The sequence below is a fragment of the Sphaerodactylus townsendi genome, linkage group LG02, assembly GCF_021028975.2.
Source record: "Sphaerodactylus townsendi isolate TG3544 linkage group LG02, MPM_Stown_v2.3, whole genome shotgun sequence".
Lineage (NCBI taxonomy): Eukaryota > Metazoa > Chordata > Lepidosauria > Squamata > Sphaerodactylidae > Sphaerodactylus > Sphaerodactylus townsendi.
Window position 1 is genome coordinate 124,210,531 of NC_059426.1, and position 26,320 is coordinate 124,236,850.

At 41.2% G+C, this 26,320-nt stretch overlaps 1 protein-coding gene across 1 annotated transcript in view; it reads left to right on the plus strand.

The window, feature by feature from the left end:
- SPTBN5 (spectrin beta, non-erythrocytic 5) overlaps window positions 1–26,320 on the plus strand; it is a 150,223-nt gene that overhangs the window by 91,886 nt on the left and 32,017 nt on the right. Inside the window, exons 39-51 of the mRNA XM_048484608.1 lie at window positions 860–1,048; window positions 2,470–2,547; window positions 4,757–4,929; window positions 8,380–8,470; window positions 10,285–10,431; window positions 11,336–11,473; window positions 13,264–13,520; window positions 16,248–16,434; window positions 20,963–21,175; window positions 22,771–22,967; window positions 23,279–23,483; window positions 24,773–24,967; window positions 25,941–26,096. Coding sequence (XP_048340565.1) covers window positions 860–1,048; window positions 2,470–2,547; window positions 4,757–4,929; window positions 8,380–8,470; window positions 10,285–10,431; window positions 11,336–11,473; window positions 13,264–13,520; window positions 16,248–16,434; window positions 20,963–21,175; window positions 22,771–22,967; window positions 23,279–23,483; window positions 24,773–24,967; window positions 25,941–26,096 — 2,226 coding nt within the window. The remainder of the gene's footprint in view (window positions 1–859; window positions 1,049–2,469; window positions 2,548–4,756; window positions 4,930–8,379; window positions 8,471–10,284; window positions 10,432–11,335; window positions 11,474–13,263; window positions 13,521–16,247; window positions 16,435–20,962; window positions 21,176–22,770; window positions 22,968–23,278; window positions 23,484–24,772; window positions 24,968–25,940; window positions 26,097–26,320) is intronic.

Here is a 26,320-nt window from a genome sequence, read left to right on the forward strand (position 1 = left end):
GTATAAAGTAAAATCATCACATTCACATTACTGCTTTATTATCACAGTAGACCAAAGAGGGCTGCTCAGTCAGAGCACAAACAGATGGAATTTTGGAGGGAAAAATCTCCTCAGGGCACATGTGGCCAGCTGTCCTGCTTGTACATCAAAGTCCTGATCCAATTTGGTCCCCTGTGCACTTGAATGTTTATATTTTAAAAATTGCTCAAAGCTCTATATGCAGAATTCCATATGAAGAATTGGCCTTAGGGACGCTAGAGAACCACTGTGGTGTAGTGGTTAAGAGTGGACTCTAATCTGGAGAATCAGGTTTGATTCTCCATTCCTCCACATGAGCAGCAGACTCTAATCTGGTGAATTAGGTTTGTTTTTGCACTCCTACACATGAAGCCTGGGCCTCATCACAGTTCTTCAAAACTATTTCAACCCCACCTACCTCACACGATGTCTGTTGTGGGGATAGGAAGGAAATGAGTTTGAAAGCTGCTTTGATACTCTTCACAGGAGAGCAAGGTGGGGTATACATCCACATTATTATTATTATTGCTGTGCGGTTACCACACTGTATTGTTTTAAAAAGTAATGGATATTTGAGACCACTGTGATTTATTGCTAATATTTCCCAAGTAAATGCCAATTTCAGCTTGGAAAGCATTCAACCTTTTGCTAGAATAAGATTGGGTAGTCATTTGTTCTTTATATTCATTTGTTCCTTGAGTTTCCTCTTCTGTTCTAGTCACACAGCCCTAATGGTTTTCCATGTACTGGAAAGTTTCTCTGTAGAGTCCCTAAAACTTGTATCCTCAATAGCAGGCTCTTCATGAACATTTTAATACCAATCTCTTCCAATGTGTTCTAGGCAGAGATCAAAGCATGGGGAGAAAGGTTGAGTTCATTAACCAATTATGGTGATGAACTTGCCAACTCTGGACATTATGCAGCCCCTGAGATCCACCGTTGCCTCATCAGTCTACAACAGGCCTTGACTGAAATGATTGGGGTCTGGCAAGAACAAAATCTAAAACTGATTAAAGCCAAGGACTTACAGGTAGGAGGAAGAAGTGGTTTGTGGCAGTCAATTCAGAGCAGAGCCAGATTGATACAGAATCCCCTGAAGCAATGGTTGCTGCCTGTGGGATGGAGGCAGTGGCAGTTCTAGAGTTACACCATGAAGTGCTATTTTTAATCAAAATGAGAGGAAGAATACAATGAAAGGTAACTGCAGTATTTGGTTGCTTTGTTTTTGTTCTCCAAAAGAACCTTCACCTTAAAGAAAAATTCCTGTATGGGCAGGAGGCTGCAAAGTGAGTTGTGGATAATTCACACTACTGCCTCCTTTAGAATGTAGTCATATTAGTCCCTCTTACATAATATAATAGTTGTGTGCTGTCAAGTTGCAACCAACTCACGAGGACTCCATTCATGGGGTGTTTCAGACAAGAGAGAAACAGCGGTGGTTTGCCATCGTGTTCCTCTGCATAGCAAAGTCTTCCTTTGTAGCCCCTCATCCAAGTACTTACAAGGCCAAGCCTGTTTAGTTTTCAGACTCTGATGAGATAGGGCTATTCAGGCTGCAACCTGTTCCATAGTGGAGCTGCTTTTTTTCCAACCCAATATTTGTAGTCAGATTCCCATTTAGAGATGACAGAACTCCCCCCTGAACGTATTTCACAATTAAACTAAAGAAACCTGAGCTGATCATTATAAAACCTTTCCTTCTGCATTCCTTCTCCCCCTTGCCATCCACACTGACTGTGCTGCCATGGCTATTTGCACAGGCTGGCAGTGGTTGCTAGCCAGGCATTTTAGCTGTTACCACGTAAGCTCACTGATGAGTGAGCTGGAGGAAAAAGTGCATCTCTATCTGCTGCTCCTTGCCCTTTCTTTCCTTGATGTTCCATCTGTTATTTTGGCATTAGAATGGCAGATATCCAGGGGTCTGTATTTCAAAGGATGCTTCACAGTGTTGGGGAAGGAGAGAGATGCAGAGAGAAAGATTTTCTATGTGGCAACTCATAGTGCTTACTCAGTGATTAATAAATAAATCCTGCTCTTGCCTTTTCAATGTTGATGTAGAAAGCAAGAGACAATTCTCTAATGGGGTTTTCAAAGCAAGAAATGAGTAGAGGTGGTTTGCTGTTGCCTTTTCTTGGTAGTCTGCCATTCAAGTGTTGACCCTGCTAAGATCCAAAGCTCTGGAAAGATCAGGCTAGTCTGGGCTGTTAGAGCTGCTACAAATCATATCTGCTTGCAAGTAAGCCCAAGTAAATTTTGCACTGTCCTAATTTCACATGCAAAGGACTTTCAAGTGAGCTCCCCCACACTGGCAGTCTTCAAGCAGCAGCTGAACAAACGCTTATCTGGGATGCTAGGTTGATCCTGCATTAAATAAGGGATTGGACTAGATGGTCTGTAAGGCCCCTTCCAATTCTTTGATTCTATGTCTGATGTTTTTTTTCTCCTTTGCAGAAATTTTATGGCTATATACAGGAGAATGAAAGCTGGCTAAGTAGCAAAGAGATTTTTCTAGCAAACAAGGATTTGGGGGTAAGTAAAATGGGCTGATGTTTTGTTCAATCAAAGGAAGATTATGGTTATTCAGCCATTAGAAGATGTTGGGAGAAAGGAGAAAGTCCAAAACAAACATCCTTAAGAAAGCTTGCTTACTTTTTCCCAATGTCCATTTTTGAGAGTCCTAATTACCGGTTTCTGTGTGGTAAACATGACCTTTACCACCACACATAGCAGTTACTGATGTTGTTGAAACAGCAATGACTATTATATCAATTGATATAATACTTCAGAGTGTTCAGGGCACTTCAAATGCAGACCTTGCAGCACAAGATTTATGAACTGGATATCAAATATTTACACAAAACAACATGCAAAGATTTTAATAAATTGAGTTTTAACTAATGGATTTTTTTAAAAAAGGAACATGTCACGGATATTCATTATATCCACTTTTATTTACTCTTGTGCTAGAAGTGCTGGTCACTAAGATCAGACAAGACTCTAGAATTAAAAGATTGAAAGTGGATGGAGAAGAATTTAAAATGAAAAATTAAACTGTCAATGTGGTGCTGACAGTTCTAAACATCCTTATTGTAATACATAATAGAACAAATTGGAAAATGTGGACCCTTTGGAGTTATAAAATCAATAGGAAAAAGACAAAAGTAATTTTAAAAATTTTAACAGAGCAAGAAAAGGATGATGAAGGAAGGCCCACAGGATGTGTAGCAACATCAAATTCAGTTAAATATTTGGACATAAACCTGACCAGACAAAGCAACATACTATGTAAGGACAATTGCAAACCAATGTGGGTGAAGATACAAAAGGACCTGCAGAGATGGTCTAAACTAAATGTTTAATGGCTAGGAAGAATCACTACAATAAAAATTAATGTATTGCCAAAATGAAATTTTCTATTTCAGAAAAACTTTGAAGGAATGGCAGAAACAATGAATAAGTTCATATGAAATAGCAAAAATTCAAAAAATCAGAATTAAAGTATCATAAGATGAGAAAAAGAAAAGAGGATAAATTATATTATCAAGCATTTGCCCTAGTTGGGATTATAGAGTGGTTTTTAAAAAATCCAATCAAAGAGTAATAACATTAGAGACAGCAGATTTGGAGGAAGGTTTACCTAATTACCTATAGACTAAGAAGTAAGGCAGAAGAGATACAGTGCAAAACACAAGCCATGTAATTAGAGATGAACTACTCAGAATCTGGGAAACTATGGGAGAAGAGTTAACTCTTCAGGAGCTCCATTAAATGTCATCTATAGATATATATTATAATAATTTTTGTAAAAAACTATTTTATAACATAAGGAGGTATGATAAACTCTCAAAGAGAAATCAAATCTCGACAAAAAAAAGTCTTGGCAAAAGATGAAGGATGAATCTCAGTAAAGGCACTCTGAACGCTCTTAGGTGATATGTGTTATACTGCTTTCCTAGCATTTCCAAGTTATTTTTGTTCTTGCCTTAGACTTCTTAGTTGGACCCAAAGAACAGGATGGCTTAGTTGTATGGAATGATATACCGTATATACTCGTGTATAAGCCGACCCGTGTATAAGCTGAGGCACCTAATTTTACTGCCCAAACCTGGAAAAACTTACCGGTATTGACTCGGGTATAAGCCGAGGGTGGGCAGCCAGGAGGCAGAGGGAGCTCCTTATTTGGGCAGTGACATCAGGGGGAGTCATTGCCCAAATAAGGAGCTCCTTCTGCCTGCCGGCTAGCTGGGCTTTGTCAAACCCAGCCAGCCAGCATGCAGAGGGTGACTCCCCCTGATGCCACTGCCCAAATAAGGAGCTCCCTCTGCCTCCCGGTTTGAGGAAGCCCAGCCAGCCAGGGTGCCTCGGGGTTCCCCCCCCCCCACCCTGGAGGAGGGCAGCAACAAGAGGCTTCTGGGTGGCAGGGAGGTTGTCCCGGCCCGCCCTCAGCCTGCTTGCCATTGATAGAAAATGGTGACTCGCGTATAAGCTGAGGGGGCTTTTCTCAGCCTTTAAACAGGGCTGAAAAACTCAGCTTATATGCAAGTATATATGGTAATTGTCAACATGGGAAATTAGCTGTGATGTAAAAGGGGATCCTTTACTATAAATAAACCATTGTTTTCTCTTTAACATGAAAAAAGACAGTGGAAAACTTTGATAAACAAAGGTAGGTATTTAAATTTGTAATATATGAGATACCCAACTTAAAACATGCCCCATTTTATTTACTCTTATGCAGGATTCTGTGTCCAGTGTTGAGAGTCTGCAGCAGAAACACATGCAATTTGAAAAGGTTCTGGAAGCCCACATGAAGGAGATTGACATAATGACCTCATTTGGCCAGCAGCTAATGGACAGCCAGCATTGTGACTCTCAGAATATAATGAACAAGATTCAGGCAATTCTCAAGAGGTAGTACCTAGCCCTGTTCTCCACCTGTATCATTGACTCCTGAAGTACATCTTCAACAGGGGCTATTTACCACCACTCAATCTTCACCCACTCATGCAGTCAGTCAAAACTTTTTCTCCCTCACACATAATACTAGAACTCCCAGGCATCAAGTTCTCACAGTCTGTCTCAGGAGAGATGAAAGGAAGTATTATTCTACTCAATTTTATTAAATTGTAGAATTTATCACCAGTGGACATAGTGATGGCATAATAACTTTCACAGGATAAATAAAATTCAAGGAAGATCGGCCCCTCCCTTTAGTGCTACTAGCCACTAAAGGGAATCACCACAGACAGAGGCAGCAAACCACAATAGCAGTGCCAGGAGTAAGTATCAGGCCTTGAGCTCTATGTCCGTCTGTAAACACTGGCCACTGTGTGAAACAGACTCTTTTTGTGCTCATCAGGAGCTCTGATCATCTTGATTTATCAGCCTAGTAACCTGGCTACTACGGTCCTAATTTTGGCAATCTAAGTAACATTTTCACAGGTACATAGTACTAAGGACACATCAGACCAGTGGCGGAGCTATAGCAGGGACATGTAAGGATAATTGCCACAGGCATTCCCATTAAGTCACGTGGGGGGCGGAAAATCTGGGGTGGGGCGAGGCCAAGGAGGGAAGGAGGCCCTGCCAGGCTGCCCAAGACCACCGCCGCGCCTTAAAGGTAAGTGGGGGTGGGAACATGGCCTAGGCCCATGGTGGCCCGACAGAAGCCTTCCCTCCCCCTGCCACTCAAAAAGGCCACTTGGGGCCTGCAGGGGCCCTGCAGAAGCCTTCCCTCCCCTCCCGCCACCCGAAAAAAAAAGCCAGGCCTGCCGGGGTCCAGCAGAAGTCTTCCTTCCCACAGCACTTGTCTTCAGCCTCCAGCAGACACCTCCAGCCTCGGTGTTCGTTTGTTTTTTTAAGCTGAGAAAGGAACCCTCTCTTAACTTTAAAAAAAAAAAAGCACCATGACTGGACTGGAGTGCCCCTGTCTCTATGAGAGAGTTCCGCTCAGAGAGAGAGAGAGAGGCACTCCAGCCTCTCTGCCCATGGATCCTGTGATCCATGGGCAGAGCAAGTTCTCCCAGTCCCCACCCCAGCCCCAGCAAGCTTGCCCTGCCCATGGACCACAGGATCCATGGGCAGAGCAAGCTACTTCACCACCACCCCCAGCCCCAGCAAACTAGCTCTGCCCATGGATCACAGGACTATTGCTGTGTTCAGATTTGTGAGTTGGGGCATGTTCTGTAATGTGATGGTGATTTTGAATTGACCTGGCACAAAAAATAGTTGTTTGGTTGTGGTGGGGGAGAGCGGTTGTCTACCGGGGGGAGGGCTGAGATTTTGCCCCGGGCTCCATTTTTCCTAGCTATGCCTCTGCATCGGACTGACAATATGTACTCATTTGAAGGCAGAGGGAATACTCCTTTTTAATGGAATTTGATATTTTCTTGTACTTCAAGCATTCCCTTGTCAATCCATGCTCAGTTCGGTGGGGGTCTTTTAAACTTCAGGGTTTTATTTTTCAAAATTGAGCATATATTTTAAACCAAACAAGTCAGACAAGGGAGAATGTTAACCTTCTTGAGATCTTTGGTCATGTTTAACATTTATGTTATTTATAGTCTGACTTTCTCATTGACTCTCAAGGCAGATCGCACAGTGGAAATTAATGCAGTGAACAGAATGGGACATCCTAGCGATGAAATAAGTTTAGGATTGCAGAAATCTGAAACGAAGCTGAAACATAGCATAATTTTTAACATGACATGAGTCAACATCACTGAAATTCCATAACAGAATGCTTAACTGTGGTTAGTTGTGAATTTGTTGGTGTTCCCTTAGTGTATGTTTTAGTTATTTTAACATACAGCCCCATCCAAATAGCATGGCGCTTCATGTGGCACCGGGCTTGCTGCTCCCAAGGGAGCTTTCCAGTGGCATGGGGAGGCTGAAAATGCAAATTAGCCTCCTGGCCACTAGAAAGCCCCCATTGGGCTTAATGGAGTTATGCCACCAAAAAGATGGCGTAAGTCCAAAGCCCTGGCTGCCAGTGCAATGAGGGCAATGACCAGGAGGAAGCCAACTAGTGTCAGTTCCTGCCCCAGCCATTGCCCCGGACTGCCCCTGCTAAGCTGGTGACACCAATGGAGGTGCAAGGACACTGGTGTGACATTCAGTGCCACATTCCATCACCAGGGAGGGCCACAGTGACTGTCCACAGGCAAATTTGCCCCTCTGCCTGGGCAAGTGCCCCAAGGAGGGCAAATCTGCTGGTGTAGCCCCACGCCACTCCCAATGGCAGATCTGCCCCCGTCACCTTTGAATGGGGTCATTAATCCCTTAAGGAAAATGCCTTCTTTTCCCTTGTGTTGTTGGTTGCTAGTTGTGGTGTGTTTTGGCCTATCAGGGCCCAAACCAGACCTCACTTATGTTCTGATAAAACTCAGTTGTTTTCTTGGTACCAGATATTGTGGTATTACTACATAAAATGATCTGAATCTGTCCAACCACTATGGTAATCTTTGGAGGGCCTGCTTTGGGTTCCCCTGCCTTCTAAGATTAGGCAGGTTGGCAACCCAGGAGACAGTTTTCTAATTCATGACACCAAGACTCTGGAACTCTCTCCCCAAGGAGATTCATCTGCCACTTCTGTCATTGGGTGTTTTGTTTGGCAATCTGTCATTTTGTTTTGTTTGGCAATCACTCAGTCATCCCTCCTTCCTGACCAATGTTTTATTTATTGTTTTTATATCTTTGTACGTATTTTAATTCTGATTTTAATTGTTTTAATGACATCAGTTTTTCTGGAGGGGTTGGTTTTAAATGGGTTTTAAATGTGATTTTATGTATTTATTAATTCATTCATTTAACTTAGCGTTGCCCTTCCCCTCATACACTCAGGACGGCTTCCAACATATTATAAACAACAAAAACATAAATTACAATTAGAATTACAATTAAAATATCAGATAGTGGCTAGTCCAGTCACCTTAAATATACTAAAATCCTGAACCATAAAACATCTAGCAGGAATAGAATACAAACCCAGAAAAGGGAGGGGTAAGGGAAAGGAAAGGAAGGCCAGTTGAATGCTGGAATCTGATTCAGTGGTCCACTCAAAGCCAATGCAGGTGGCAGAGCTCAAGTTGTTTGTGCACCCACCATGGGATCCCAGTGAGGACTCATGCTGCCATATTTTGTACCAGTTGAAGTTTCCAGAGCATGCATGTTTTAATTTGTTAGTTACCTTGTTGGCTGTTGTGAGGGCAGAAATGTGAAGCATGAATTATGTAGATAAATTAAATACATGCATATAGCAACAGGTGATAACTATTGTATACATTTGTTCAGCTTACATTCTTTTCCACTCGATTAAAGCATCTTCTTGAACCATTTTGTTATTAATGTTTCCTACTGCAGAAAGGAAAAACTTCTGGAAACTGCTTTGGCTCGCAGGCATATGCTGGAAGAATCACATAGTCTGCAAAACCTTCTGCGCAGTTCCTTTGAGGTATCAACATATTCAGCTTGATTCATTGTGTGGTATCATTAGCAAGAATGCTGTGAACTTTGCAGAAAATATAATTGGTGTTTAAATTTACCTTGGCTAAAGTGCCTGTTTATGCCAAGTTGTGCCTATTGTTGATCATCTCAAAGACTGGCTTACAGTTCAAAATGAGAAGCATTGTAAGCAGTTTTGTATCTGCATAGTGGCAGTATTTGTCAAGGTGGCTGGCCAGGAAGCTGTTTTGATTAATATGCCCCCCACATTAAAAGGTATCTCTTTCAAAAGTAGTAGTATTAGGCTATATATGCTACACAGATGGTGAAGTTCTTCATTGGTGCAATTTCTCCATTTTCGCCTATTCTATTGGTCACCACAGCCAGAAACCTTTTTGTAACCCTCTGCTCACTGGCACTAACATCCATTACAACATCTGTCACACAGGTTCAGAGATACAAGTAGGTCAGTCAGTCACAGTGTTCCAACCATATTATCTCTTATAAATACACAGAGAGCCCTGACCCTTTCTCACACTTTGCCAGAGACACTGCAAGACAGGGCAGCCCAGTCCCCTTATTCAGACACTTCACAAAATTATTAGGGCTGGGACTCAATCACAATCTGACACCATTTATTCATAGCCTAACATATGTATAGACTGAGATATTCTAGGTTTGTGTGTGTATATTTCTTCCTCTAAAGCAACACTCATTCATTCAGTGGGGTTAACCATAAAACAAAAGGAGCTAACTTTTATGGAAGGTTACAACATTGGAGTGATTCATGAAAAACATATAAAAACGTTTCTTATTACTGTAACTTTTGAATTGTAACTCCATTCAAAGCTTCAAAGCCTATTTGCCACAAGTTATCTTTCTCTCAGTCAGCATTACGCTGTAGTTTTCTCCCTCACTTTTAAATCACTCTTAATCTTATTCCAGTGAGTTTTAACTGAACTAATAGCTCTAACGGCCAAACCTCCTCCTGACATTCCAGCTGCTCACAAAGAAATGTGGAGCTGGACCTGTAAATCACACTTTCCTTTCTATTTTTTTGGTCTATATTTTCTGAAACTGTGCACCTCTCCAGATAGCAAACCTCTGAAAGGTCTTTGACCTACTTTTTGTTTTGCTTTTTATATCCCATGATATTTTAAACTGATTTTATATAGAATTTTAAAACAGAATGTTAGTGTTTATATCTGAGCCTTGTGGAAATAGATAGATGCAGAAACAAAATATACACAGTGGGGAGAAAGGGGGGGAACCAAAAGGAAGGCTTGCTATGGTCCGTTTTCTTGTACTGCATAAGGTAAGAGGGATATGGCAACTCTATTGAGAAGAAGAAAGGAAATAGTTGTACAACACCTTTGAGGATTTTCTCAGGGCCAAAAAAATATGCTACATTAAAGTTCCATGACTGGTTGTGGAATTTGGTCCTTCAAAATAGTTATGAGGGAGCCATTATGGATAGTATCAAAAGTGATTGATTAGCTTGTACTTTAAACACCAGGGTAAAATAGGCACAGTACCGATACCTCATTTCTCTGCCCAAGCTTAAATCAGCTGAGGGATGGATTTACAGTTAGGAAAATGGAATAGGAGGGAAGAATTCATCCCCCTGTCCTTTCTCCGGTATGTTGGCTTAAATTCTTTTTCCTCATGCCTCCCTGCAGCAGTTTCAGGGCGAATCTATATGTCTGACATTCCAGTCTTAGAACCCACCCCCCACACCTCACCATGTAGTCTCCCCTCAAATGATGAGCTGAATATAATTCCAGGGTTTTTTGCTTCTGCTTCATCATTGTTTTCTCCCCAAAGCTGGCAGCATGGATGAAAGAAAAAAATGTTATTGCCTTGGATGAGAGCTGGAGGGATCCAAGCAATCTTCCATCTAAACTCCAAAAGCACCAGACTTTCCAGGCAGAGATCATGGCCAACAGAAATGACCTAGATCATATCCGAGCTGTAAGTTATTTCAGTTAGCATCATATTGAGGTCAGCGTAGCCTGAGTCTGTCTGAAGGGATCCTCCCTGGAAGTCTGAAGCTGAGAGAAGGAAATATGCAGTCTGACTCATACCCAGAAGTTCCTTAATTACGGACTTGAATTTATTTGCGATTTGAAAACAAAATAATACTGTTCACAGGCATTCAAGTTTAAAGATTTAGTTCCGGCAAAGTGCCTCTGGCACTTGAAAGTTGGGCAGTAAGATGTTGGCAGAAACAGAAGCAGGATGCGGGGAGGGGTATTATTATGAAGTGAGACACAAAACTCCCTTCTAACTCAGGTGTGTGTTAAAGGGACAAGAGTTCTGATTTATGTTTATGCCACAATAAATTTGTTAGCCTTTAGAGTGCCACAATATTCTGTTGCATTGAACATAAAAGACTAATGGCCCAATCCAGATTGGGGCGGGGGGGGGGTGAATCAGCTTGGGTAAGCAGTGTGGGCCTGCACTAGCAGATTAGCCCTCCCTTAGGTACTTACCCCAGTGAGGGGCAATCACACCAGTGGCCAGCCACCATGGCCCCCTAGGACATCCAGACATGGTACCCAGTTCTGCATCAGTTCTCCCACACCACCGCTAGCTTTGGCCCTTGGACTTATGCCACACTTTTGCGTGGCATATGTCTATTAAGCCCTATGGAGGGCTTTCTGGCAGTGGGATGGTGGTGTGTTTTGCATTTTTCACTCTCCTCATGCCACCAAAAATCTATCTGGAGGCATCAGGATGGTGTGGCGGCAGCACTGTCCCTGGACGTCCAGGGCTCTGGATTTTTCTGCCCATCATCTACCCCTCTGGAAACCATTCAGTGTTCATTTTGAGAAATAGGCAGAAAAGGAGAAGTTTAACTCTTTCTTTGCTGCAGGAAGGAGAGAAGATGCTCCAGGAGGGACATTGTTCTCCTGATGTCATCCATTCCAGACTGCAGGAAATAGAGGACCTTTGGGATGAGTTGCTGGAAAACTGCCATGAAAAGGGAAGGAGGATGCAGGATGCCTACAAGGTAGAGCAAAACTATCTGTGTGAGGTGTTCCAGGGGGTGGAAGGAGGAATCTCCCTTGGGATCATTTCTAGAGACATTTGTTCTAGAATTCCATCCATCTATTTCTTTCAAAGCATCAGTGTTAAGGGATTGCTGATGTTTAACAATGAGATAAGTTGTGGCAGATTTAATTCCAAAGATGAGCAAAAGAGGAAATAACTGGGCTTAATTTATCCTAGTAAGTTCATATACAAGCATGGACTTTAACCTAGGTCTTTCATATTAGGCTATTTATACACTTGTAGTCTGCTTCACAGCAAACATCCATTCCCTTCAGGACTGAGTCACTCTAAGGCAGACATTTTAACCCCTTCAAAACTTACTGTACCACAGATCAGATTCTTATCAGGGTTTCCAAAGCTTGGTAAAGCACAACCTTTCATCTCACTTCACAGGAAAACAGAAAGGAATCAGGATGCATTTCACTTTCCTTGGGTTTTCTCACTCCTCCCAGCTTTCCCCACCCACCCAACAGCAATTCCTATGGCAGGAATAGAAGTGAGGGTCTGGCAAAAAGGCAGATCCACACAGCTTGGGGATGCTTTGCAACAGGAGTCTTCCCTGCAAATGGGAAACTGCAGGAAAAAACCACTGTGAAGCACATAGTGGGAAGCAGAAAGTGCACAAAAGTCCACAATTTCATTTTATTTATTTAAGCATTTCAAAAATTTAAACTATCAGTGGTACTTGCTAGGCAATCAAAATATATAAACCTTAATCGTACCAATAATAAAGCGCTAAGAAATGGAATGTCCGATGACAAACCTTCCACCAATAAGGGAGCAGGGCTCATGAAGGGTTCGTGAGTCCTGCTCCCTTGGTTGAGGGTTCATCATTGGACATTCCATCCCTGCCCCAGAGCCCAAAAAGTCCCCTTGCCCTTTCCCCACCCTCAGCAAGTCCTTCTGGCCCGTCCAGCCCTGGGGCAGCGGTGCCTTGCTGCCAATGCTCCAGGGCACCAAAAGCCCCTTGACCTCCCACCCCCACCCCAAGTCATCCCTCCCAGCCCCTATGTACCCTCACCATTTTGTTGTGTAGTCATGAGTGGGTTTTGCTTGTCAAGGGATTTCCTCATCTGTCAGAGCTCTTCAGTGTTTCTGCAGATTGGTCGCTATCTTGATCAGGCAGGGCCTGTTAATCTCTAAAGTAGAACCTGCTATCAGGCAATAGAGCCACAGTAGTCCTTAGGCTATCTAAAATTGTGTGTTCCATATTCTGATGCTTCCCAGTGAATCAGAGGACAGACAAGCAATTTACTAAATGTATTGGAAGGATCAGTGAATGGAATGAGTTTATGGAGTGGCCTCTTGTCTCTGCAGCTTACTCTCCCACCCCACATCTATTCCTGGGGACTGGGTGACTCTCAAGAACAAATTGGGATGAAGTGCAGGGGCCTCCATAAAGGATGAAGATTAGAAATTGCCTCCTCTGCATTCCTGTTTGAGTTTTTGGCTTGAATGGAGGAACTTGCAGTGTAACATCTGCTAGTGTGCTCTGAAGCTGCCACCCTCAACCCGGCATCCTAATCTGCATCCCTGACTCTCAGGAATAACTTTTCAAGGGGTATGGAAGAAAGGGGGATTTTATTCCACTAATTAGTTCCATTCATTGAACCAAGCCTTTAATTCTTCATTTTCAAAGGTCACCTTGATGTTTAAACATACCAGTTTGTACAAGGAGACAGCTGTTGCAAAGGGCCTGATACTCCTGTTTAGTCTATGAAATATTTTCGTTCTTTCCTCTGACCATAGGCTGTGCATTTTCTCCATAATGTTGATGATGTGGAAAAATATCTGGAAGATCTAGAAAGTGAGCTGAACATACCAGAAAGCTGCCCTAGCTTCCCGGTTCTGAATGATCTTCTAAAGAAACAGGAGGCATTAGAAGAAAATTTTGCTAGCTGTAAAGACCAACTCCAAAACCTTATAAAGACAGTGCAAGAATTTCAACAACAGAAGAATTTTATGGTAGATGAAATGGAAGAGAAAGTGGATCATGTGGTGCATAGGTACTTGAGTGATTGTTTTTGTCCGTTCCCTCCCTTCTCCTTTTTCATTTTGTTGTTGTTGCTGCTGCTGTTGCCATCAAGTCACAGCCAACGTATGGCAACCCCTTGAGGTTTTCAAAGCCAAATGTTAAGAGGGGATTTGTCATTGTCTGCCTCTGCATGGCAACTCTGGACTTCCTTGGTGATTTGCTATCCATATAGTTGTAAAGGCTGAGCCTGCTTGGCTTCTCAGATTATGAGATTTGGGTAGCCTGGGCTAATCAGGAGAGGGCTCTGCTAAACATATTCTGATTCATTTCCTCTATTCCTCCATTGCCCTCCACTCAAGAATTCTCCCCAGCATTTCAATTACTGTGACTGCTCTCTTTCCATGTATGGGACACCAGCTGCAGATCAGTAGTTGACAGATAGGAGGGGGGCTGAAGAAAGGAGGGACAAACTCCCAAACAGAGCACTTGGGCTCCAGGCTAGGGTAGGCTAATAAGAGTGGCTGAAACAGGGCAATGGCTTAATACCTCATAATCTACTGGTAAGTCACACCTTGAGCCATGAACCTGAGAAGCCTAAAGTGACAAAAAAAATTATTCAGGACAGAAAGGGAGAGTAAAGTTATCCCAAATTGGGGGGAGGGGATAGAGATTATTTAAACTCAGATACATGGAAGAATGCTGTCTTCCATTTGGGGCGACTCTTTGTATAGGTGCAAGACATGATGCATTAAGCTTTCACTTAGGGACTTCACTTATCCATGCTGCAGAGACAGTGAAGAGAAGAACCAAATATGGGAACTAAGAAGAAAATGAAGGTGGAGAGTTCGGATTTATACCCCTCCTGTCTCTCCTGTATGGAAACTCACAAGGGGCTTACAAACTCCTTTCCCTTCCTCTTCTTACAATAGACACCTTGTGAGGTAGGTGGGGCTGAGAGAGTCCTGAAAACTGTGACTTGTCCAAGATCACCCAGCAGACTTAATGTTTAAGAGTAGGGAAACAAATCCAGTTCACCAGATAAGAGTTCACCGCTCAGGTGCCGGAAAATATGGGTGCAGAGATTCTTGTCTTTGTGGTTTTGAAGTTATGCATGCACATCAATCAATCAATCAATCAATCAGTCAGTCAGTCAATGTGTTTTCTATGTGAATGAGCCAAAACAGCACAAATTATTTTCAGTAGCTTAACCTGCTTGCACAACATTATGAAAGCCACCAAGTGAACAAAAAAAATTGAAAACGGGTCTTTTTATAATGTCCTGAAGATGTTATAATCGTGCTGTGCAGAAAGGGCAATTGCTAGGATGTAACCTCCTTACCAGTCTGTTTCCCTCTTGCTTTCCTTCCACCTGTCTCCATATTTTTATCTGCTCAGCCAGATTTTGCAAAGAGATAGTCAAGTTAATGTGCTGAAGAAAATAAAAAACCTTTCATTTTTTCTTAATTTCTCTTGCTCTTTTTTATACTTTTCTGCTTTCTACATTTTCCTCTCTTCCTTTCATGATGTGCCTTCATTTTTGTTGCTCTCTTTCTCATTCCTCCATCATTTGTTAGGCTTGATCTCAATTCTTTTTCATAACTAGTTGGCTACTTAGAATGTTGTTAATGGTAGTATGGCAACAAACCTTTGTTGATATTATGAACAGAAGCAAAGGGAGGAGTTCATATTTCCCCATCTATCAAACTTGTAAAAGGATATTCCTTACACCCCTTTTTTACCATCAAGTCACAGCTGATGGTGACCCTGTAGTATTTCAAAGGCAAGAGATGTTCAGAATGATCTGCTATTGCCTTCCTTTGCATCAGTGGTATTCTTTTGAGATCTCCCATCCAAATATTAGCCAGGGTAAGAGCTGAGAGTGTGTGACTGGCTCAAGAGCCTAAACAGTCTGATTTCTATTTACTTTGCTCTATTTTATCTGGATTTATTCCTTTGTAGTTTACTGATTAGCATTTGTTGATTGGTTGATATTTTTCTTTAAGTTTCTTCCTTCATTGGTTGACGGGGTAGAGTACCAGAAGATATTAGTTGCTGTGTTTTTGATGTACATAAACTTTTATTTGTTTTAATATTTGTTGTTAGCTACCCTGAGCCAAACCATGGTTGAGGAGGAGTGGGATAAAAATTAAATAAGGTCACCCAGCAAGCTTCCATGGTGCAAGCGGGAGGGTGGGGGGAGAACATGGCTTTCTACATATTTAATTGCATTTTAAACATAGTTCAGACAGTGAGTTGTTGTTGTATTGGTGGAACATCTAATATGCCTTTGAAGAACTATTTTGCTACTGTAGACATTAAGCTTCATATTATATGACAAATGACATAGTCTTCTTTAGAAAATGTCAGTTAAATCAATCCCCAAAATCCCAATACTTCTCATAAACACCAATTTGCCTCCACTTTTGCACTAGACATTTGTCCAAGGATAAATTTAAATAGATTCCTTACATATTAACTTAATTTAATGAACTACAGCCGACTTCATCAAATGTGTCCTATACTGGTACATATATGTATGTGTGTACAAATATAAAATCACAAAATCAGATACATGGCTTGGATCAGAGTCATACAGGAGGGCAGGTGGAATCTTTATTGAGGGGCCTGCAATGTCTTTCAGCACCACAGGAAGTGGCTTCTGGGTCTGTTCCTTCCCAGTCACACTTTCTTTTTATCAGCCTTGCATCCCTACTTGTATTTGAGTATTCTGAAATAAGAGTTCATTTTAAATCCCCAGGTACAACAGTCTTAGGGTGCCTTTACAAGAGAGAAATGGATGCTTGGAGGCCAGCAGACTGCACTATCAATTCCTCCAAGATGTCACTGAGGAGTTAACCTGGATTCATGAGAAACTCCCCCTGGCATCCTCCAGAGATTATGGCCAGTCACTTATGAATGTTCAGAGTTTGCAGGAAAAACTCCAGGTAAGGTAACTTCAAAGTTCTGCTGACCAAGAAATATGGGTGGGGAGAGTTCTCTGTCACTTCTTCTGCTGATTTTGCACTTAAGAACAGCCTTCAGGAATGCAGTTGTACAGTCTCTTCTGTGCTGCCTCCAGTTGGATTGAATGAGCAGCTTCTTGCTCTAAGGAGAGAGTATGTCTTTCAAAATGCTGTAATCTAATGTTCATTTTAGGTCAACTTTGTAGCTGTCAGGAAACATGTAGAACATTATAATCTGAATGCAAACTGATGACAAAATATATATGCATCAAAGGTTTAATTTTGAATGTTCACAACAAATAATAAAACAAGAAAAAGTAAACGGCAAGCTCCTTGATCTGCTACAGCCAGTTAAAATCAAAGGAAAGTTTCTAAGTGCAGATTCATTCAGCAGCCTCTATAAAAACATCTAGCACCCAGAGCTATGTAAGTGGTTTTCCTGCAGAGCATGTGGCCCTGGGTAAGGTGGGAATAATACTCTCTGCTCAAACCGTCAAGGGGAGTGAACTTTGTTCTGGTGTCCTCTGCTCATCTAACAAATGATCAGTATTGCTTGTATCTTTCAGGAGTCCTTCTTGGAGAGATGGATACATTCTGTATTCATATTTTGCTCAGAAGTAAGATGCATGAGTTACTCATATGACCTTTATCATTACTTCCTCATAATGTGCAAAGCAGTCCTGGGTAGGGATGTGAATTTGGATAAACCTGAGCCAAAAATATACCTGAAAAATATCTTATTGGTATTTTCAAGTATATTTGACATCCCAAATATATCTGGGAATTTTTCAACATACCCAAAAAATAGTTCCCAAAAATCCTGGAAATATTGAGGATTTACCAGGAAGATCAAGAGCCATCATTTGCAGGCTTTTTCTTTTCTTTTTCTTTTCAGCTTTCCCTTTTGTTGCTGTGTCTCGGGAGAGGCCATGGTTGCCCTGGTTTCTCCTGGGCTTCTGCACATATCCATTGGTTCTGCTGGGTTTGCAAAAGTGCCCTCCAACCTTCAGTTTCCATTGTACAGACCACTGGCTGGTGGTCTTACTGGGATTATTAAGTTCTGCAATGGGTTTGTTGGACTTTTGCCCTGGAAGCAGCTTGGAGGGTCCCCCCACCCCCAAGAAGTAATAGAGGATGGTTGGGTACCCTATTCAGGGGCCCATAGAATCGGATACCTTAGTCCACTTTACTTGAAATTTGGGGCTTATCTGAAGGACAGAAACTGGCAGCTTTACTGCAGTTTTGATGTCTGTATCGTTACGAGCACTCCCCCAGAAAGTTTCCTAGTAAAGAACAATAGAACACAAAAAATTGGGGAAAAAACCCTCTCAAAAAAACCCCTGACTCTGAATACCATACCAGTGTTTTCCATATCAATTTACCATACAACTTAGAATACCATCCTGGGTAGACACTAGCCAGATGGCAACAAGAGATGGAAACATTTTCATGCGTGAATCTTATTTCTACCTCCACATTCACAACCATATTTCCTGTTCTAATTCCCTCTAATGCTGTTACTGCACCAGCTATTGGTAACGTTAATTGTTGTATAATCCAATTTTAATAACATTGTTTGCTGCATATACAGCGTGTGTGAAAATCAAAAGATTATACCTTGAAGCTCTTGTTGGTTTGTAAGGTGCTACTGGGTTCAAATCTAACTTTATATACTATACTGAATTTTAGTGGATTGCTTTTATAACTCAGCAACTGGCCTTGAGTCTCAATGAGAAAAGTGGGCAATAAATAAAGAAAATAAATAAGAGAAGAATTCAAACCCAATGGCAGTTCTTCTAAGTAAGCTAAATTATCCTTTGGATTCAATAGATGGTCACTCACATGATGTTTTTGGAACAGGGAGGCTGCTTTGGAAAGCACCCTCATTGTATTCATCCCTAAGGTTCCCATTTCATTCCAGGGGTGTTTCTGAAGATGTTCTAATTATAAAGATTACTATATAAACGGGGTTGATTGACTGACTTCAGTGTTGTTTCCCAGACTCTGTGGCCCTTTCCGCACAGCGGAAAGGGCGCCTCTCCACCAGCAGAAATTATGCCGGTGGAGGGGTGGGGGCCGTTCGCATGGGAGCGTGTGAGCGGTCCCGGAAAAGCCAGCGCAGAAGAGGTGGCTTCACATGGAGCCGCCTCTTCTGCGTCTCCCCCCCACTCACCTCGTCCTCCAGTGTCACTCTGGAGGCCATCAGGGACCTGCCCACACTGCCCTCCGACCCCTGGAGGTTGGAGGGCAGCATGGGCGGGTCCCTGACGGCCTCCAGAGCATGCTGGAGGGTGAGGTGAGTGGAGGGGACAGGGAAAGTGCCGTCTTCCAAGTGGTGCAGTTCGCACCACGCTGATGGGAAGATGGTGTTTTAGAATAACCTCGCTCAACGAGCAAGGTTATTCAGAGCGGCTTGACGCCGCTCCCGGGTGGTCAGGACGGCGCTGCTGCGATCCAGCAGCGCCTCCTGTGCGAACAGCTGCCCAGGGATGGCGTTTTTGCTGTCCCTGGGCTGCTGTAAATGGCCCATGCAGAAAGGGCCTGCGTTTCAATCTGATCTGGTTACATCTAGGTCAGAAGACCCAAAAGCCTGAGTGTTTTAAATTTTCTATTTAGATTTTATTGTTTTCTTCCTTGCTTTGCACTGCTCTTGTATACTTGTACACTGCTTTGCACACTTCTTTTTAAAATTTTATTTACCATAATTGTTCAATGTTAACAGAATATAACAAAAACAACAAAAACAATAAGATAGAACAATAAAAATAAAACAATAAAATAGAACAGTAAGAAAAAATCAGATCTTTTCTAACATACAGTTATGAGTACTGGAGAACTAAATTTATATAGTCTGTAAAATCACAAGCAAGTTCTACACTGATATACGATTACCATTTTTACTTTCCCGTCACATTTCTTACAAGCTGTATATCATGCTATCAAATTTTCGTCATTTATATATATGGAAACAAATACAATTAGAAATTTTTGCTGAGAAAACCACTCTATCCCCTATCATCAAATATCTGAAAGTTTTTCTGATGAGCTTTGGTAATATGCCTAGTAGCATTGTCTTAGCATCCATGACAAATTTAACTTTTAAAACGTTTTGTATTTCTACATGTATTCCTCCTCCCCCCCCCCCTTAAAAATTAACTTTTCTGCACGGCCATCGCATATGAAAAAGGCTCCATCAGCTTCTTTACATTTCCAACATTTCACATTGTAGTTCTTATTCATCTTTTCAATGTCCTTTGGGGTAATGTACCAACAGTAAAATATGTTTTATCAATTTTCTCTTAATGTTCGGCAAGCTGTGAATTTTATATCTTTCATCCATCAATTTTCCCATTGTTGAAAGGATATTTCTTCATCAGAACTGTGCATCCATTTGACCCTATATGTCTTTGCTTGTTCAGTTTCTGTATTATATTGCAACAAAAGTTTAAAAATCCATCCAAATAAATATTTATTTTGATGTGAAATCTCCTTTTTAAATTCTGTCAGTCCTCTTAATGTTCCTCTTGTTGATTTAATTTCCCCTCTTAATCTTGATGATAGTTGAAAATATTTTTTGCCAAGATTTGATTTCTAATTGATCATCTACCATGTTCTTTCCATAGTATGCTTCTATAGGCAACATTAAGGGAGATATTGGAGGGCTTATTCTTTTTTCTTTTACTTTTTTTGCATCCCAAGTTTTTAGCAATCCATCTCTAATTGCATGATTCCCATTTTGAACCATATTTCTTTTCTTATGTAACTTTTCTGTCTCCGACCAATTCTGCAACCGTACTTCCAAATCTGCCTTTCTAATTTCGTTATCCTCTGGTCTGGGTTCTTAATCCAGTCCACAATCCAGATCACACCTGCAGCTTGATAATATAATTTGGTGTTAGGTACAGATAATCCTCCTCTTTTTTCTCATCTTGAAAAAGTATTTTACTTATTAATTAATTTAACCTTATTAATTATACTACTGTGATGTTATCTAGTTTGGGCTTCAGTCTAAATCCTGTAATTTGGCCTACACTGGTTACAGCTACCAAAGAAATTGTTTTTGGAACTCAGTGTGCAAATCTCCTACCTGACAAGGCTAACTTCTTAATTAACACTCAGTAGGGATAGAGAATTGGTTCCTCAGTCTATCAGCTGAGGGTTATTCAGAAGAACTGGTGGTGACTTGTTATCCTGAGAAGTGGGAATTTACTCCCCAGCCAATTTCTTTAGTGTGCATGTCTGTCATTTCTGTTAATAATATTGGCAGGAAGCCACGATCACATGGCAACTTGAGAATTCTCTGTGAGGTCTGTTTCCATATTATATCTGTCTTCATCTCGATACTTTCAGTTCTAGTGAAATGTGCCCTTGGAACGAAATTATTCAATGTTAGGTCTTCATTGTTAAAAATTATGTGTTTTGCAGTATAGCCAGTTGAATAGATAGCAGCCATTAAAACACATATAGAAAATATATTTTAAAAACTTTATCTGTGTTTTCTTTGTTGTAGAATTTGGAGAATGAAATTAATAGTCACGATGCTTTAACTAAAGCAGTTATCAGCACTGGACAGAAGCTGGTGAAGGGAGGACACTCAGCCTCACAAGACATCATGGAAAAGGTGAAAGAATTGGAGATTGCCTCAGAAAATCTGAGGGATGAGGTTCAGGAGAGAAGAAAGAAGCTCATGCAGTCATACGAAAACCAACATTTCCTCACTGAGGTAAGATATGACTGAAAAGCCCTGTTTAGTTTCCATATGTTAGAAAAAAACAACTGTTTCTGATTAGGGGTTTGCATTCGGCAAAACCAAACTGAAAAAAGTTGTTGCCTTTAAACAATAGTCAGGAAATCCAGATCTGAAAAAGCAAAAAAAAAAAAATCAGCTCCTTGGGAATCATTTTAGGATTACCAGCTACAACCTTTTTAAAAGGAAGGAAAACTGCTTTGGCACATTTGTACTGAGCACTTTAAAGTTTAACACCTCCCTTGCCTTTTCAAGTCCATTATACTCTATGGCAGGGGTAGGGAACCTGCGGCTCTCCAGATGTTCAGGAACTACAATTCCCATCAGCCCTGCTCTATGGGATATCATTCTGGTGCCCTTTGAAAGGAGGCCTTTTTTTTAAGGTTGAGGCACCAAATTTTCTCCATAGCCACTGGTGACTTTCTTACAAGAACCCTCAAGTTTGGTAAAGATTGTGTCAGGAAGTCAAATGTTATGGGTCCACATTTGTCTTTCATTTGGGGAGCCATAGAACTAAATGCCATGACCCAATTTTTACCAAACTTGGATGTTCTTGTAAGGAGAGTTAGCAGCAGCTATGGTGCAAATTTGGTGCCTCTACATTAAAAAGCAGTGCCCCCCAACACACACACACACCAGGAAGATTCCTCATAGGCTATAATTGGAGCCATTTTTTCCAGATTCCTCACAACACTCTTGCTCGCCTGCTAGCCAGCTGGTCTGCCCTTGGGAGGATCCCATGACTTTTCATAACGTTCTGGACTATGCTCATTTCCCATTAAGGAAAGGTTTAGGAAGGCCTTCCTGTCTCTATTAAGACAGAGCTGGTGGTGATGCTCTCTTCCTTCTCAAAGGAAAAATTTCTTGTATTTAAGGAGGTAGGAAACTGCTATGGAGTGCATTCAATTCACTGTTTAAAACATTTTTTCTTATGAACATTTCAAAAGATATGATTTTTTTCCAAGCATTCAAAAAATCAGGTGTAAGTTGAAGGTTGGAGGAAATTTATCCAACAATAGTACAACTGCCTGTATATTTTCAGTCTGTGTAGATACTGAAGACTTAAACTGGTTTAATGGTTATTCCTTCTCCTGAGGAAAATTTAGGAACTATAGTTACTATATATATGGGGAACATCTAGAAATGTAGTGGTGGCAGAAAGTGCCATCAAGTCACAAGCAACTTATGGTAATCCCATAAGGTTTTCAAGGCAAGAGACATTCAGAGATGGTTTGCCATTGCCTGACTCCACATAGCAACCCTGGAATTCCTGGTGTTCTCCTATCCAAATTCTAACCAGGGCCAACCCTGCTTAGCTTCCATGATCTGATGAGATCAGGGTAGTTTGGGACACCCAGATTGGGACTAGAAATCTCTTTCTAATTTTTTTTCTGCATTTTAACCAAGCTGTTATCCCAAGATACCTTGGGGAAAGGCCATGACTTTTGGTGTAAAATCCAATAGAAGTTTTTAGTATGGATGTACCACTTGTCTTTCTAGGCATTAGTGGGCATGTTAGACGCAGATCAGCCTGTGTAACCTCTATTTCTCTTTCACTGTTTGTTTTCAAGCTTTCAGAAGCAGAATCCTGGTTGGCAGAAAAGGTACTTGTCCTGGATCTCCAAGATTATGGACAGTCTGAAGAATGTACTCGAGCACAGCTTCGTAAAGCAGAATCTGTCAGGCTTGACCTAAAGGGATTTGAGTCTCGAATCGAGAAGTTGAAGGAAAAAGGAAATCACCTCTTGGCCTCTGACAACCCAGATAGGTAGGCAAGTAAGAAACTGACTGTGAACACTTTTTCAAATGAAACTTCCAAGGAAGAACAAAACAGGGGAAACCGCCCCCATCACTAGTTCTTCCTATAGGGTTTAACTCACTCTATTTTTAATTCAGAACTCCCCATGTTTTACCTGTGAATGAATAGTGTGAATAAATATGTTTGAATCTGCCCACTCTGTCTAGCTGCTAGCAAAAGAAACGTGGATCTGACATGCATTTCACATTCAGTTCACAAGTCATTTGAAAAGTATGACAGGAATTTTTCCCTCTTCACTTGCTAATTTTTTTTTCTAACAGCTCAACTATCCTTTCCAAGCTTCATGCAATTCTAGAAGAATATAACTGTGTCCTAACAAAAGCTGAGACCCAAATGAAACTTCTGCTGGAGCAATCTCAACTGCACCAGTTTGAAAAGGAAGTTCAGCTGGTAGATGCCTGGCTTTTGAGCAAACAGAGCATGGCTGAATCAGATAACTATGGACAGGATTTGGAGGATGTTGAGGTAAAACAGAGTTTATGTTTCATGTTTTCTAGCTTCTGTCTTTATTGGACCACTACAGGGCTAACTGAAGCTACTGTGTATAGAACAGGAAGCAGCAGCAGGTGCAAGCCATACCTGGGTATCTCCCACATCACTGTCCCCCACCTGTTTGGTGCCCCAAGCAGCCATTTGGATCACCTGGGCAGTGAACCCACCATGGACCATAGAAACATCATGCACGAATTAGGGATAGCTTTACATGATGTTCATTTGTCACTATCACAAATTCTTCATAGTTACTTTTACCATTTATGAACAATAATAGGATAACCAGTTTTTACTGAGTTACTAAATTCTGAGGAGCTTCAATAACTCCATCCCTTTCTTCTATCCAATTGGGTAAGAACTGTTGGAGGCTCAGACAAATGGGAATAAAACTAGCATCATTCAATGTACACTTCTATTTGATTCAGGTGACTTTTCAGATTACTATTTACCTCTCATAATTAATCAATATTAATGTGCTAATTAGTATGGAAATATGCTAATTAGTATGGAATGTGCTAATTAGTATAGAAATATGGAAATATGCACCTGCATTCAGTTTCATTAGTAAATCAATACAAAAAGCAAAACTGAAGTCTTCAAATTTTCAGTCCATGTTTTAAACCTAGTTCTTTAAAGCAGAAAAGAAACAAACTCTGATTTGGAAAAGAAACAAACTCTGATTTGAGCAGCTACTCCACATTTGGACATCACAACAGATTGGAGTTAAAGACTTTCAAAACTGGGAAGTTTAGTGGAGAATGGAGAAGAGAGGAGGGAACAAGCAGAGCCTAGTAACAAGCTGAAGTTATAAATTATATGTTCATGATGCTTGAATGCAGTCCATTTCATTTTATGCAATGTCTGTTTGCATTAAGTTAATGGTGCCAGGTTTTCTTTACCATTTCCACATTTTTTGACCTTGAGTGAATTTGATAATGCCTTAATTTTTCTCTTAAATTAAAGGATTATCAGAATAGATCTGCTTGTGTGCAGGGCAACAGTGTGTTTGGGAGCAGATATGGCTATAGATATAGATATGCTATGGAGACTACACATGTTTCAGTTTATGAATGTCAATCCAAAATACAAATTATATATATTTTTTACCTGCAGAACTGTCAGAAGAAAATGGTCACATTTACTCTCAGAATGACTATGCTTTAAAATGCAAGCACTGGTTTACTGGTTCTTATATCTTCAACAAGGCAATGGTACCAGCCCAGGTCCTTAGGAAATAATTTATTTTTTTTTGTATTCTACAGATTCTGGAGAAAAAAAATTATGATTTGAAAAATGAGGTAGAATCTCTAGGATATGCCAAGGTTCTTCTAATAAACAAGTTGGCATCACATCTCAGGAGTCAGTGCTACGGCTCAATAAGTGATATAGAGAAGAGAACCCAGCTGGTCAGTAACACATGGGAGAGATTGTATCAAGCCACCCAAACAAGGACAAAGGTAAGATCATCCCTGTGTACAAAATCATCCCCTTTGTTGTAGTAGTAGTAGTAGTAGTAGTAGTAGTAGTAGTAGTAGTAGTAGTAGTAGTAGTAGTAGTAATAATAATAATAATAATAATAATAATAAATTCTATCATGCGTAGTAGTAGTCCATATGTTTGTTCTGCAGCAGTTTCTTCTATCATGTGTCAAGGCCTGTCATACCCAGCGTTGAGATTCAAATAATTTAAAAAATGGTTCCAGTGGTGGGATTCAAATAATTTTATACCTGTTTGTATACAAGCACCATTGTAATAGACGGTTCTGCCGAAGAAGTAATAACCTGCTGAATCCCACCACCGGATATACCCTTCTAAGGCACAGATCAGGGGGACTGGATTGCAGGTGGGATAAAGGAACCCCCTCTCTCTCTCTTGCCCCTTTCGCATGCCTCAATGCAGGCTGCGATCGGAGCCCACGGAGGCAATGTGAGCTGCCATTGTGCCTTTGCACGGAGGAGCAGTTTTTTTCAAGATGCTCATCTCCCATGCTGCTTAGCCATGAGGGAGGGCAGACATGAACCCCACAGCCAGGCTGACATCCCTGCAACCCCTAGTGGCTACGCAGCCACTAGGCGGGGACTTTAAAAACAGGGAAGCACAGCCAAGAAAAGCGCTTCCTGGGGCAGCATTAAAATGAAAGAATCACAAGTAGCACGATTCTCAAATAATCCATTTTGTGGGGAAACGCAGGGCAGCCTCGCCCCCCCCCCCATTGTTTTTTTAACCGCATTATCCCAGATTTATTGGTCCATGTGAAAAGAGCCTAGGTCTATTGAAGTCAGTGTGCTTTGAAGGTATAAGGACTTACACAAAGGATGGTATTCAGGTTTTGTGTAACTTGGAACTGTGTTTTGTTTTTTCTATGCTTCAAACAAGCTTCCAAACTGTGAATATAGATGACTTCAGTGTCTTCTCTTCTCTTTGCCTCAGAATCTGAGAGCAGCTCGGGAGGTTCATCGGTATGATCGTGATGTGGATGACCTGAAGGAGTGGATTCAGGAAAAAGAGGCTATTGTGGATAGGGAAGAATATGGCTATGACCTGTCTGGTGTGCAGACACTCCTTAGCCAGCATGAGCGATTGGAGGTGAGTGGAACCAAGTTCTTTGAAACATCTGCACAAATGGAAGTGAGTCACATTTGGCTTTCTGGAAGTCCAAGCATTCTTGTTTTTTACCCAGCTTTCACAGGTTATGAACTTATTTCTAAGGAATCTCCACCAGCTGCTAAGAGTGTAACAGCACACAACTATTTTAAGTAGCAATGGGGAAAATAACTCGGCTTGGCAATGCGAGAGGCAGGCTGGGTAGG